At 40.9% G+C, this 13,449-nt stretch overlaps 1 protein-coding gene across 4 annotated transcripts in view; it reads right to left on the minus strand.

Annotated features, from left to right (window-relative positions):
• Positions 1-353: 353 nt before the first annotated feature.
• spop (speckle type BTB/POZ protein) overlaps positions 354-13,449 on the minus strand; it is a 96,896-nt gene continuing 83,800 nt past the window's right edge. For all 4 annotated transcript variants that reach the window (XM_004552418.3, XM_012919365.3, XM_004552420.3 and 1 more), the window contains 4 exons: positions 12,435-12,490; positions 9,295-9,417; positions 5,131-5,273; positions 354-2,500 (listed from right to left, as the gene is read on the minus strand). In XM_004552418.3, the coding sequence (XP_004552475.2) occupies positions 2,356-2,500; positions 5,131-5,273; positions 9,295-9,417; positions 12,435-12,490 (467 nt within the window). In that variant the 3' untranslated portion in view covers positions 354-2,355. The remainder of the gene's footprint in view (positions 2,501-5,130; positions 5,274-9,294; positions 9,418-12,434; positions 12,491-13,449) is intronic.

The following is a 13,449-nucleotide window of genomic DNA, read 5'->3' on the forward strand; positions in this document are numbered from 1 at the left end:
TTAAAATACAGTCCGAGACAAAGGTCTGAGTCTCTGAAGTGATTACAATCTATCTGTTCTCTAAGCAAGAGACCCAGTCAAAGAAGCCTGAGAGGTAAGTCTGCATGCTACACAACTTGGTATGAGACCCATGTGATCTGCTAAGGTCGACAACATCTGTACAGGAGATTGAACACTGATCACAGCAGGATTACACTTGAAACTAAAATGTGACACTGAAACACAGTGACCTAGCACCAAGCTGAAAGAAGCTGTGCATTAATTAGCCAGTAACCTGTATATGTGGTCAAACTGCATAATTAGAAAGCAAGAAAATATAAAGTATTAGAAAAAAAGACACCAACATGCTGGGAAAAAATTCAAAAATATATGTATTTTACAGTTTTAAAGGGCAAGGCGGTGAACAAGTCAAGGGAACACATTAAGGCATGAGATATACTTGATTTTAATTATACACATGATGGTGAGTGTTTGGAGCTTCAGTTGTGAATGTCATCAAAAAATAAAAATATGTGTTTCAAGAAGATTCAAGAAGCACTCCAACGGTAAGTACCAGAGTCTGTATAGGCATGCTGGCATCTCTATGATGTGCTGTTGCCTCTGCACAGAGACAACTACACTTCATTATCAGTGTCATCTTAGGTATATGTAAATTAGACATAGGAACAAACAACTCTGATCGTTTAGTGGTTTGCTTGCCAAGCAAAAGCTCGCTGGTTCAATTCTAGCCAGAGAGACAAATTCCCATTGTGGTTGCATGACGAAAAACATCAAGCACGATCAAACCATCAAAGCCACCCGCTGTGGCGACCCCTGTGACAAGGGAGCAGGGGTAAAACAAAATGAAGACGTTGAGCTTTATCAATTGAAGTCCCACTGAGAATAAATTTCTTAAAAGAAATGGGCTGCCCTGATATTTACTGTTTTAGGTCATGCAAATATGGAAGCCCTCTGGTGGAATCCTCCACTAACACGTGTAGTAGGGAGTCAAGCACATAAAATGTTATATCATCACTGCAAGCGGATGTTTACGTTACTGCATGGTTAAAAAGCAAGTATCTCTTGCCTGAGGTCAACAGGTTAATGTAAAACATGTCATGTTTTGAAACTGGCAGATACCTTCTCTGTTGTGTTAGCTGGCAGCGCTCTCTTTTATTGGCCTTTCCTACATTTCATTTATGCTTATGTATCGTATGGCTCAACTGACCAACAGCAGGAGTGTAACAATAAGCAGCCAATTTTCTCAAGTGACACTTCCAATACAGTCGAAACGAATAAAAAAAATAAAAAAACGAAATAATAGGACTGCAAAACTGTGTTTAAAAAAAAATGACAAAAAAGCCTTATTTTGTGCAATTCTACAATGAATGAAAAATAAGAAGACAACATAAAAAGAGCAAATACTCTGTGGCTGTATGGTCTGTCAGCTTTGAAGCACAGTTAATGTCACAAGACAACAAATACTATGCCAATTATATTAAAACACTGCCCACTAGATATTAAAATATTGCCCACTAAAACATGCCCACTATAGATTACAGTGAATACTTTGATCGGACTCTTGTAAAATTACTGTCATGTCCTCAGTCACCCAAGAGCCGTACTGTTATCGATGTTATTATTCAAACAGAGCGACTGCGCCTCGCGCTACTTGCTAAATGACAACAATCTGGCAGAAGTCTGTCACTATTCGGAAAATAGTCAAAATCTGAGCTAAACATCTCGATGTGCCTGCCTGATTTTAATAGTTAAACAGTTTACATTTGTATTCTTTCATGGAAAAAAAATATAAAGACAATTGTTCAAGCCTTAGAAGAACAATAACCTGAACACCATTAAGGTCTCCAATAATGGGAACAACAGTCCTTCACTTTCCTGTTGGTTGATCCTCTTCACAAGCACAGTTTGGGTCACAACACTGTAGAAGTCAAGACGTCACAGACAAATATTTTCAGGGACTCAACACTGACTTTTCACTTTCAGACAGGAGATCAGTTCTTTACGTGCCTGACAGGCAGAATAGAGTTGTAGCCTTCCAATATCATTGATGATGGATATGAAATAAGCAAGGCATTGGGCTTGCAATCCTTAAATATCCAGGTCCAGGTCTTATGGTATTCACTCAGTTCATCTTACAGTGATGTGTAGTACCTCCTCTATAGCATTAGTCCAATAATTCTCTGTGCTGCCCAGCTGTATAGCTGCCCTAGCTATATATGTACCCAAGCCCTAGGCGTCAGTTGTGGGCATCTTGGGATGCTATAGGTACAAAAGTAGGATTGGGAGAGAGGAGCAGTGAGGCTGCTGGTACGGGAGGAAGCAGCAGGGTTAGGTCGGGAGAATCGCTCCAGACCACTAGGACTGTTTCAGCCGTTTTCTTGGGGGACCCAGGAAGGGACACTGGGCCGAGGCCAGAGAATGATAGGCCTCCGCAACCAGGTGTGGGTGAGAGATCACCATGGATTTCCATCCTGATGTCTCCATCACATCAGCAGCGTGACTGAGAGAAAAAAGGGAAATGAAATACAAAGGAAACGGAAAGCAGGAAAAGATGTTAAATTAAGAAACTAAACAGATATCCAAACAAAGTACACAAATTAATCTTTTTTCAGAGAGAAAGAGTTTGGGATTATAAGACTCCATCTGTGTGGAGAGCAGCTTTGAGACATTACAGATTTGTCATACCAGCTGGTGAGGCTGTTATTTATTTTATATTTTTAAATATTTAACCTTTGAGGTCATCTTTGTGATAAATAACATCACACAAATAAAAAGGCATCATTAAAGTTGCACAAATATACAGGCATGCGATAAAAAGGTTAAGTCATAATGTTTTTTATATCATATCATGAAATAATTACTTGATTAATCAGCTAATGAACAGGAAATTATTCAGGAAAGATTATGATCATTTGTTTATTTATGAGAGTCGATTTTTAAACAAAAATGTTAAACATTACCTTTTGTTAAGTTTTAATTGTGAGGATTTGCTGCTTTTCTGGGTCTAATGAACTAAATCTTTTGGTTTTTTGGACTCTTTTATACAATACTATTACACAGTACTCTTAACATGTACTATAATTCATATATTATAGTATATATAGTAAGCAGAACACAATATTAACAGATAGATGGTTCATTTTAGAGACCACATGAAAATCTCACTGTGAAAAGCAAAAAAAGGCACACAAATGATGACTAGTTCCCATTTTCAAAGCATTCCACGTTTAGGTTTCATTATTCACACCTGGTATTGTAATGAGGAGAAATAAAGATGGCTAGCATGTGCCTATTTCAGCTGAATTAATTCCATTAACTGTTCATTTGTTTGCTCTTGAAAGATCCTCAGACATTTAAACTAAATTGTTTTTCCTTAGTTGGGAAAAGGGAGGAAAAAGTTGGGAAGGTTTTCTAATTAAGTGCTGATCAGTTTACTTGTGGTTGAGCTTACACCAGCAGACCCTGTGGCAGTCTTCAACCTCCTGACACCCTCAGGGTGCTGGGATGCACTATCACGCACACTGCTGTGTGGCCTTTAATGACATTTTTCATGTTTTATTGTGTGTAAATAAACAACCGCATGCGTGTGCGTGTACACGTGTGTTTATGTTTTGGCGCGTCTGCTCCTGGCTGTTTGTGTGTGTGTCTGCGTGAATGTGTGGTCCTATGGTTTCCACACAGCAGCTCCAGACCTCCAGCCAACCTCTGACCCTATTCTCTGTGGAGGAAGTGAAGCCCTGCTCACAGTAATGGCCAGTACGCTCAAGCTGAGGGCAGTGAAAGGGCACAAGGAGAGCAACCACAGCAGGAGAAGGAGGGGAAGGGATGGACCGATGGAGGGGAGAATAAGACGGCAGCAGTGACAAATAAAGAAAAAGGGAGGTGACAAAGAGTAATCAAACGTCACGGAGGGAGGGAGATAGGGAGAGTGACTGGGAGTAGAGCAGTGATGTGAAGGTAAATCAAATTATAGTCTCCAGTCAGTGGTAATTATAAGTTACCAAAAAAATCTACTAAAAAGGCATTTTGTCTGTGCTTCACATTACTCGTGTTGTGTTTACATGCTGGTCTAAAAAAAAACTCTGTAAGCTTTTCTGTAAACAAAGTGGATTAGGAGAGTTTAGGTGCCTTTCCTCTCTGCTGCATCCCTGGTGAGGACGAATAAATGAGACAGAGGAAGGATAAAGAGGACTCTTATTGTCTCAACTACATGACTGTAAACTGCTTGTAAGGACTGGTGTGGAAAGAGGTTAAGGTGCTTCTGGGGGTAGGATTATTGGTTTCTCTGTGTCGTCTGTTTTCGATATTTGTCCTCTAAATTGATTTTTGTTTTGCTGCTCTTGTTGCTGTCGATTGTGTCTGCAGGAGCTGAGTTGATAACGCTTTGCTGGCCAGGAGTCCCCTGTGGCCAATTTTCCCACCACCACAACAACGCTGTCGCAAATTAAACTGTCATAACGCCCATAACCACAATTAATGACTGGGATTAGGGGGAGAAATCTGCATTACTGAACACCTTTAGGCACACATGAGCTCTTAAGCACAAAACAGAGGTGGGAGACGGGGAGAAAAGGGGGGAAAGGAAAGGATAATGGGAGTGAATGGAAAAGGGAGGGAGACGAAGCCCAGGCAGGAACAAGGAAAGGACATGAAGCTGTAAAGAGAGGACAGAGGAATGAACAAAGGGATGGAAAATGTGTCTGGCTCTAAGGCACACAGTTTGAACAAACACGGGTAAGGTGACAGGCAATTCAGGTAGCGACTGAGAGAAAGCCTTTTGTTTCAAGTGGGCATTGAAACACTGGATCAATCACCTGTCGGTGGACATAAATAGTAGTCATTGATGCTAATAGGCCACATCGTACCTAAACAGGCTGCACGCAACACGATTAACACCAGCAGCTGAGGTTTATTGCTAAATGGACCAATATGATACAGCAGCAAAATCATCTGATCTGGAGATTAAATTAAATTTCCTCGGGAGACAAAAATTGCTCCCACTGAAAATTAATGACATCCCCTGACAAAAAGCCGAACGCAGAAGCGTGCGTGTGTCGGTGAAAAAAATATTTGCATTAGTGTGGAGGTAGTTCTCAAGATGGATGATCTCAGCGTGAGCGTGTAACTCACTAGTTGATGAAGTCCACAGCCTGCGTCTTGAGCTGATCTGCACTGTGCAGGTCGGCCAGGATAAGGATCTCTGCGGCATTCTCCACAGACAGATTCGTGCAAAGAGCGTCCTCACACATCACCTTCAACCTCTCCAGAGCATACTACAAATGACAGAGAGGGAGGATAAACAGCAGGTAAACTAAATTACTTAAACAGCGCTGCCACCAACAACTGTAGCAGCGGTGTGTAATGATACGGTAACACAGAATTACTCCACCGCAGTCGCAACAAGCATTAAATTGAATAAGAAAAAAATATGGCAAAGAGAAGGGTAAGTGACAGATATGCATACTGAGTTGGAACTGATGATGGAATAGCATTACACGAGAAGCAAAAAATTATTTCCACTGAGTCTGATTACAAAATTACCAGCTACAATAACCTTCTCTCATATTCACACACACTTCAAGATGACTCGTAGAGGTTTAGCGGAGACTACAGTTTAATGTCGCAGTACTTCCTTTTAATTTAACAAGTTACATTCCGTCTATCTACATTCAGTGACATAAAGCAGTCGATTTAAATGATTTGTCATTAAATAAGACTTTTTTAAAACGACAAGTAAGCATGTGGAAAGATTTAAATAGGGCTACTGGTTCATGAAAATCCCAAAACTACCAGTTTATATTTATTGTTGAATGCCAAAAAGACAGGAATTATCCGTCTTGCTCCAAAGACACAAGTTAGGAAACTAGTGACGAGTTAACCTCCTAGGACCTGGCGTCCACACATGTTGTTACGTTTCGGTGTGTCAGTGTTTTGTTTTTGCATGACTTATGTATTTCCTGCTTTACTTTGAAAGTCTGTGTTATCTTAGTGTGTTCAGTTTACATTTTCCCTGTCTCGTCAGTTCTGAGTTGCCCCAGCTGTGTTTCCCTCTTGTTGTCCATTTTCCTGATTGCTCCCTCTAGGTATTTAAACCCTGTGTTTCAGTGTGTCATGGTCGCGATCTCCCCCGTGTTGTAAATAGTTTGGTGTTTTGTTGTAAATAAATAGTCTGTTGTAAATAGTTGTGAATGGGTTTGTTAATACTTTCGTCATGGGATATTTTCGTTTTGGGATTTTGGTGGAGAGCCTTCGTGGTTTTATTTTCCTTATCTTTGTTTTTCTACGTTGGGGGGACTAATCCCCGCCCAGGATTACTCCGAAAATAAAAAAGGCAAAACAACAAAAGAGTGCCCGAAGGAAGAACTTAAAACAAAGCTCAGCTGGACACTCACCTAACTAAACTGGGAAGTTGAATCTCCAAAGGTAAAAAACAGCCAGATAATCAAAAACCAATTCCAACTCAAAACTCCCTTTTCAACGATCCCGGACGAGCCCCCCTACTTGTTACGTTCCCCTGAGGGGTCTAGGCGGGGAGGGGGAAGTAACAAAAGTGACCGGGTCAGAAAAAGGAGTCAGGGAGGCAAAACAGTTAAATAAAACAGTTTTATTGAAGTAATTCAACTAAAAGAGACGGACAAGCCGTTATCACCATAAAAGAAACAAACAAAAACTCAGGCGTCGGTCAGTAAAGCAAAGTCAAAAGGAAAGCGCAGCTCACTAGCTGGAAACCACAAACACAGCTCACTAGCTGCAATCACCACAAAACACAGACAGCTCACTAGCTGCAAACACCACAAAAAATGGCACTCTGGCCCAGAGCTCACCTTTCCCTGGGCTTAAATACTTTTAATTACTGATGTGAGTCAGCTGTGTTACAGGGAAAGGTGGCACCTCAGGCGGAAGAAGTGGTGGGACACGCCCACACAGGCACCTTCAGGAGGAGGCCCTGCTAGGGCCGTAACACCCCCTCCCATAAATACAAACCCGTGGTTTGTCAAATTATCTCGATAACCAAAATGATTAATCAAGTCCGTAACCATTGCATCACCAAATTGCAGGTTTTCCACCTACCAAACCCCATAGCAACGGTTAGGCATTGTCAGCGGAAGCTGCCAACCCCATCTCAATGGGTTCAAAATACTTACTGAAGGTGGCCCCAGACCCTCAAAACAATGTCTCATGTGATGGCTAGGGCTTTTTTGAGCCATCACATGTGGAGAACACAGGCAGTCAGAAGACCTTTCTGCAACACTTTGCAGACGATTCCTCAAGTCACCGGTACAGGCATGTTTGTTAGCCAGGGTTGCGGGTCCTACTGGTGGTTTTATACACAGCCTGTCCCCCTGCAGGTCATTTTGGGGACCTGGGAAATTGTCAACCAGCGGCCACTCAGGGTTAATTGATCCCTTACACTGACCACAGGAGCCCCTTAAACAACTATGCCCCAAGTGTGGTCCTTTGCTGGGCCTGACAACCTTGTTAGTTTGAGAACCATGAGTGACTGCTTTCAAACCAGGCCTTCTTCCCTTTCGATACGCTTTCCGCTTAAGTGCCAGTTTCACACAATCAGCAACCACATGGCCAGGCTTGTGGCAGAAGAAACACAGTTTTGCTTTGGAACTTGAAACCACCACTTTTTCAGCCTCGTTAGCTGGCTCCCTCCTAGCTCTCCAAGATGTATTGTAGTGAGAAGGGATGTCACATTCTACAGCATTTGTTTTATGAGTTAGGGTAAACTCATCTGCCAGTATGGCAGCCTGCTGTAAAGTGGAAACCCTCTGTTCACTTAAATAAAGAGCAATACACTCAGGAACAGAGTTTTTAAAATCCTCCACAAGCATGAGCTCACGTAACGACCCCAAACTTTTAACCTGGCTTGCAGAGCACCACCTACCAAAAAGCTTTGCCTTCTCCCGAGCAAAGTCAAGGTAGCACTGACCCTGTGCCAACTCCAAACCTCGAAAGTTCTGCCTATAGGCCTCAGGCACAAGTTCATAGGCTTGGAGGACAGCACTTTTAATCTTTTCATAAACTAGGCTGTCCTGCATAGACAGACCAGAGCAAACTTCCTGAGCCTTACCTGTGAATTTACACAGCAACATCACCCCCCACACGTCTTCAGGCCACTGCAATGCAGTTGCTATGCTTTCAAATACACTGAAGAAGCTCTCAACACTGGATTCACAGAAAACGGGAACCAGGTGGACACTGACACTCCGAAACGTAACACATGTGGACATCACATTTTGGGTTATTTTAGACCAAAATACTCAATTTTGCTCTACTGGGGCCTGATATCCACTTACAAGGACATTATACCTCATATGTGGTTCTTATTTTTCTTAGAAACAAAAATCAGGTAAAAAAAAAATAAAATCTGGTAATTCTTTGTTTTTACATTCATCAGGTCCCAATATGCCCAAATTTCAAAGAGAAATTAAAAATGCATGCCGTGGAAGAGTTCAGGTCTTAGGGGGTTAAATGTTTTTTGGTTGCAAGTGTTTTAAACCCTTTGGCAAAATTTCTACAAAGCCTAAGATCGTGGGAGCAGTGAAGCTATGCTGAGTCACATGGTTCTTTGAGCCAAATTTGCACATTAAGCTACGACTATTAGGAATGTTCGTGATTTCATAATCACGTAAAAAGAAAAAAAAATTAGAGCTAGTAACTAATTAGTAATCTAATTAGTCTCTGATAAAATGATACACATTTACCGACCACTATTTAACAAGCACGGAAAAATAATGCATTAGTGATCTGCGATAACCAAGACGAGTAAAACAAGTTCAACCAAGGTGAATATAGATGACTTGGTATAAATACTAAAAACATACAAAGGTAAACACTACTAAAGCCTTTACACTGCTTGGAACTCCTCTGTGAATAAATTAGTTCATACAAAAAAAAATCAAACAAAAATGGTATCACATGCAAACTATGCCAGCTAAAGCTCATATATCATAAGTTTACCACAAGATCTTTCCGGTACAGAAGACTCACTCAAAATGTGATTTTACAGAAACAGACAGGAAACACTGAATATCCGGCATGAGTACAAGAATAAACAATGAGGAAAACGATTCATTGGAAGTGTGTGCATGTCTTTACCTTGCACAGTTGGGTCGGCTTTATCCTTTGCTATAAAAGTATGTTTGGATGTGTAAGTATGTGTGTTTAGAGGTTGAGGAGCATTTGGTGCTTCCCAGGTGTATTTTTGGGAACATTATCATGCATACCAGCTTGTGTGTAAATGTACATAGTAGCAGGTGCAATGCACACACACACTCTTTGTACCTTGTCAGCTGCAGCCAGCAGGTCATCAGCCATCTTGTCCAGGTTGGGGGCCTTGCCTGTGTAGATGAAGCACATCATCTCTTTGAAGACATCTGGCTCCACGTCATTTATCTCCACACGGTTCTGAACGGGTAGAGAGGACAGGAGAGGAGAATACATGCAGGGTTTAACAGAATAAAAGAAAAGAGAAGAAAAACAAACGCTTTGACAATCCTTCAAAACTATATATGGCAGCAGTGTCTTTTTTATTTCATGTAAATTTCCCAAAACCCACCTGACTTAAACTCTCTCACCTTGTTTAGCACACACACACACACACACACACACACACACACACACACACACACACACACACACACACACACACACACACACACACACACACACACACACACACACACACACACAGTGATACAACAAAACATGTTCCAAAATCACAATAGAGAAAGAAAGAAAAAAAACACCTTGAAGAACCTTCTGAGCAGTCAAAACACGTTTCAGCAAAACTACATTCTAGTAAATTTATTTAACTCTTTTCAGCAGATTCAGGAGAATTAATCCTGAGCATTCATTCCTTGACGGTGCCTGCAGCAATCAAAGTAGGCTTTATCGCTCTATGGCACAGTGACGGTAACCTGAACCTTTCCCCTCCACACTGACAAGAAGAACAAAGCAATAAACCAATTATAACAGTGCTTTATCGTCACCACAGTGACCAGCGGCGTTTTAGCAGGGTCAGACTGGGTGTACCAACAGTTTAGTGCATTTGTGTCAACTCTGACCACTCAACACCAACATAATCATACTGAGAAATAATCGAAGCAGAGTCTAAAAGCTTCTGGTCTGAGCCTGCAGTCTGCCATGGTAGCCTTTTGCAGGAATGCACAAATCACACAAACACATGAAGCCGTGAAAAAATTAGTAATTCTAACAGGCAAAATAACATCAATGTGTATAATATCAAAAACAACACACCTATTGTTTCTAAATTAACCTCAAACTCATCAGAATCGTTATATTTCTAATTCCTTTCTATTTTTTCTACACTTAACCAATTTCATTCTGCTAATTTCTAACGTGTGTTGGAGCGTTAATGAAATAAAAAAGACATACTACCACCAAACTACCTTGGAAATCACATGAGAAAAAAACATAACAGGACTTTCTCGCGTAATGAGAAGGCAGTGCCCAACCAGGTCTCATAAATAGACAACTCCTGTAGTTACAGTGTCTGAAGCTCCCCTCTATTCACAGAGCAGTCCTCTATCAGAGTGCTTCTTTATGAGCTCATTTGTCTCTTTTCTATAGAGTGCTGCAGAGGAGTGTTAACCCACCTATCTGTTTTCTCTGAGTCGTATGGGGACGTGGCCCACAATCTCTCCCTCTTTCTGATGAAGACGCCTACTTAAACAGCAATTAAGATGCATTTCCTGGCTCTGTGCTTTATAATTTCCCCATTTGAGCTCTGCAGGCATCAATATTCCGCTGACATGACGGCTAAATCACCACAGTTGAATCTCACCACCTCCTATCAGATCAACACAACCAACTGTGGCAGAGAGACTCAGTGCATCACACATGTACAAGCACACACAGACACAAACACTGTTTTGTTTCCATCACGTCAGACCTAAACTTAACCCTATTTACACTAATTTCGTGACCAAGCCTCACTAAACCATGAACTAATTTAATTATTTGTATTATGAGGACTGGAAGGGGAATGGCATCAGAGACATTATATTTATGGGATTTATGGGAGAATTCTGAAATGCTCCCAAAGAGCAAATCAACAACAGAAACAGGAAACAAATGAGCCAATCATGCTGTTACACTGACACACGAGAGGTTCACGACCCTTTTAGTTTTCTGGTGGCAGATGCATCTTTCTGCTCATTATTGTAGCGAGGGAGTAGCTACTTTTTAGCTCCTGTATCCCTAATGTGCATTAGAATGGAAAAAAGCAGAGACACTGATGGTGCCACCACCCTGTTATAAAACTGAGGGGGGGGGGGGGGGGGAGGGCAAAAACCTTTATAGCTTATTCTGGGACAGGAAATAACTGCAATGATTCATTCCAGGATGGCTGTTGAGTTGCGACACTTGCCTCAAGAGGAACTTGGATTGCATTTACCTAACTTTACATAAATTTGCACATAAATCTTCAACGTTTTTTCCATCTCTTAAAAGTATTATCAAGCTACTCGCATGCAGAACTGTAGCAACAGGAAGCTTGAATCCACACCGTCAACCTGCTAATAACACTAATCAGTCACAATAGCTCTCAGAACTATTCATACCTCCACAGTACTTACACTTTAGTTTTACATAATTAAATAAGAAGTTATAGGAGAGGCAGAAAGTTATCACAACTAGCATCATCTTTCCATCATCTCCACTGTAAATAGGACGACGTCAGACAGGTTATTTAAAATACACCCTTATGACACCGACTCCTGCCTTATAACTGTCTGCAAACCACTTCCCTCTTTGGAGCAGTTAATATTCCCACTAGACTCTCTCTACTTTCCTTTAAAGGTCAGTACTGTCAAGACATTTTGCTACTGATCAATGGCACCTATGCATGTGTTAAAGTTCACTAAAGTCAGAACTTATAAAAAAAAACCCAAATTGAGTAGATTTACTGTGCCCATTTCATTAAATTAATGAATTTTGATGTGAGGTATGAACATTTTGAGCAGCAGCAACACCAGGCACAAACTGCAGCACAAAAAAATGGCAAAAAGATATGTATATTAAAAAGATTAAAAAGAGATATCAAAAGGAAAACCAATTCCCTCATGACATTGAGTTCCAGGAACAGAGTGATCATACTGAAAGCAACAGAGACTTCAGTCATTTTGTCTGATACAGTCTTGTTAAGTCTACAAATAACACGCTTTATGCCATCAAAGAAATATCAAAGATTATACAAGTGATAATGATATAATCACTTAAGGATTTTTTCCATATAGTAGCTGTGATGACACCATATAATAGTCAGCAAGACATGAAGGAACATGTGCAGCCACACTTGTTTAAAGAGGCAAGTGCTTCCTGATGCAACAGAAGGAAAGATTGAAATTTAAACATTTGACTCACCATGCACTGAGGGAGCAGGAGCGACAGAGTCAACTCACCTTCTTACTCTCTTCCATCTCGTGCTCAAACATGGCACTGAACACCGGCGAGCGAGCTGGGACAGAGAGAAACAAAAGGCCGAGACAGAGAAAAGAGGGTTTGTTATTGAGTGTAATGTTGATACACGGTGAGGTCTCTGATATCCGTTAACAGCTTGCCACAGGGCCGGAGGAGAGCAAGGACATGACTGACAGCAGTAGAGGCATCATGTGGAAAAAGTCAGCTCCTTTCTGCTGACAGACTCTTGACAGCCTTTCTCGTTTGTTTAGCCAGTATTCAGCGTTGATGGGCCGACTTGAGTGTTGCTTATCTCATATATTATGCCCTAATAAAGATCTGTTTTCCTCTTTTAGTTGCACTTTCACTTGCTACCACTCAACTGCTATTTCTTTTTTTTTTTTTCCTTTCCTAGATATGGTTTTTCACACGGCTTTTGCATCACAGCACAGTCTACAAATCCTCTCAAGGAAAGTTCAGACTATTCTTCCATTTATAGAAAGTGATAAGCCGTGAGAGAGAAACAATGTAAAAGAGCTGCTGGTTATTTGCCAAGTCACAACAAGAAACAAAGAGGGTTTGCAATGAAAAATGTATTCTTATAATCCAAGTTCACACAGATTTTATATTGTATATTTTGCTAAAGACATTTTTGCACATTTTGACAATCTCCAAAATAACAAAGATAAAGTCTAGTAGGAAAAAAAGAAGCAAAAGCAATGACCCAATGGCTATAAAATGGAAATATTAATGTATTTAATGTTTTGCGTATTTAGTGAAAGCTTAAGCACAGTGTTTTTCACTGTTGTTATCCCAGACGTGACCCCAGCTGGAGAGGTCATGCTTAATCTCCAGTACAGGCAGAACATGACGGCCCAAACAGAGCTCTTTAAAATTTCAAATTACTGCTGTCTAATAATTCTGCAGGCTTAAAATAATCACCGCATCTTGTCCCTGTAGTTCTGCTTAAGGCAACAACACTGTATTTTCTCTCTTGTCGTCCCAGTGGTGACAGTG

Source organism: Maylandia zebra, linkage group LG4 (genome assembly GCF_041146795.1).
Source record: "Maylandia zebra isolate NMK-2024a linkage group LG4, Mzebra_GT3a, whole genome shotgun sequence".
NCBI classification, from domain to species: Eukaryota; Metazoa; Chordata; class Actinopteri; order Cichliformes; family Cichlidae; genus Maylandia; species Maylandia zebra.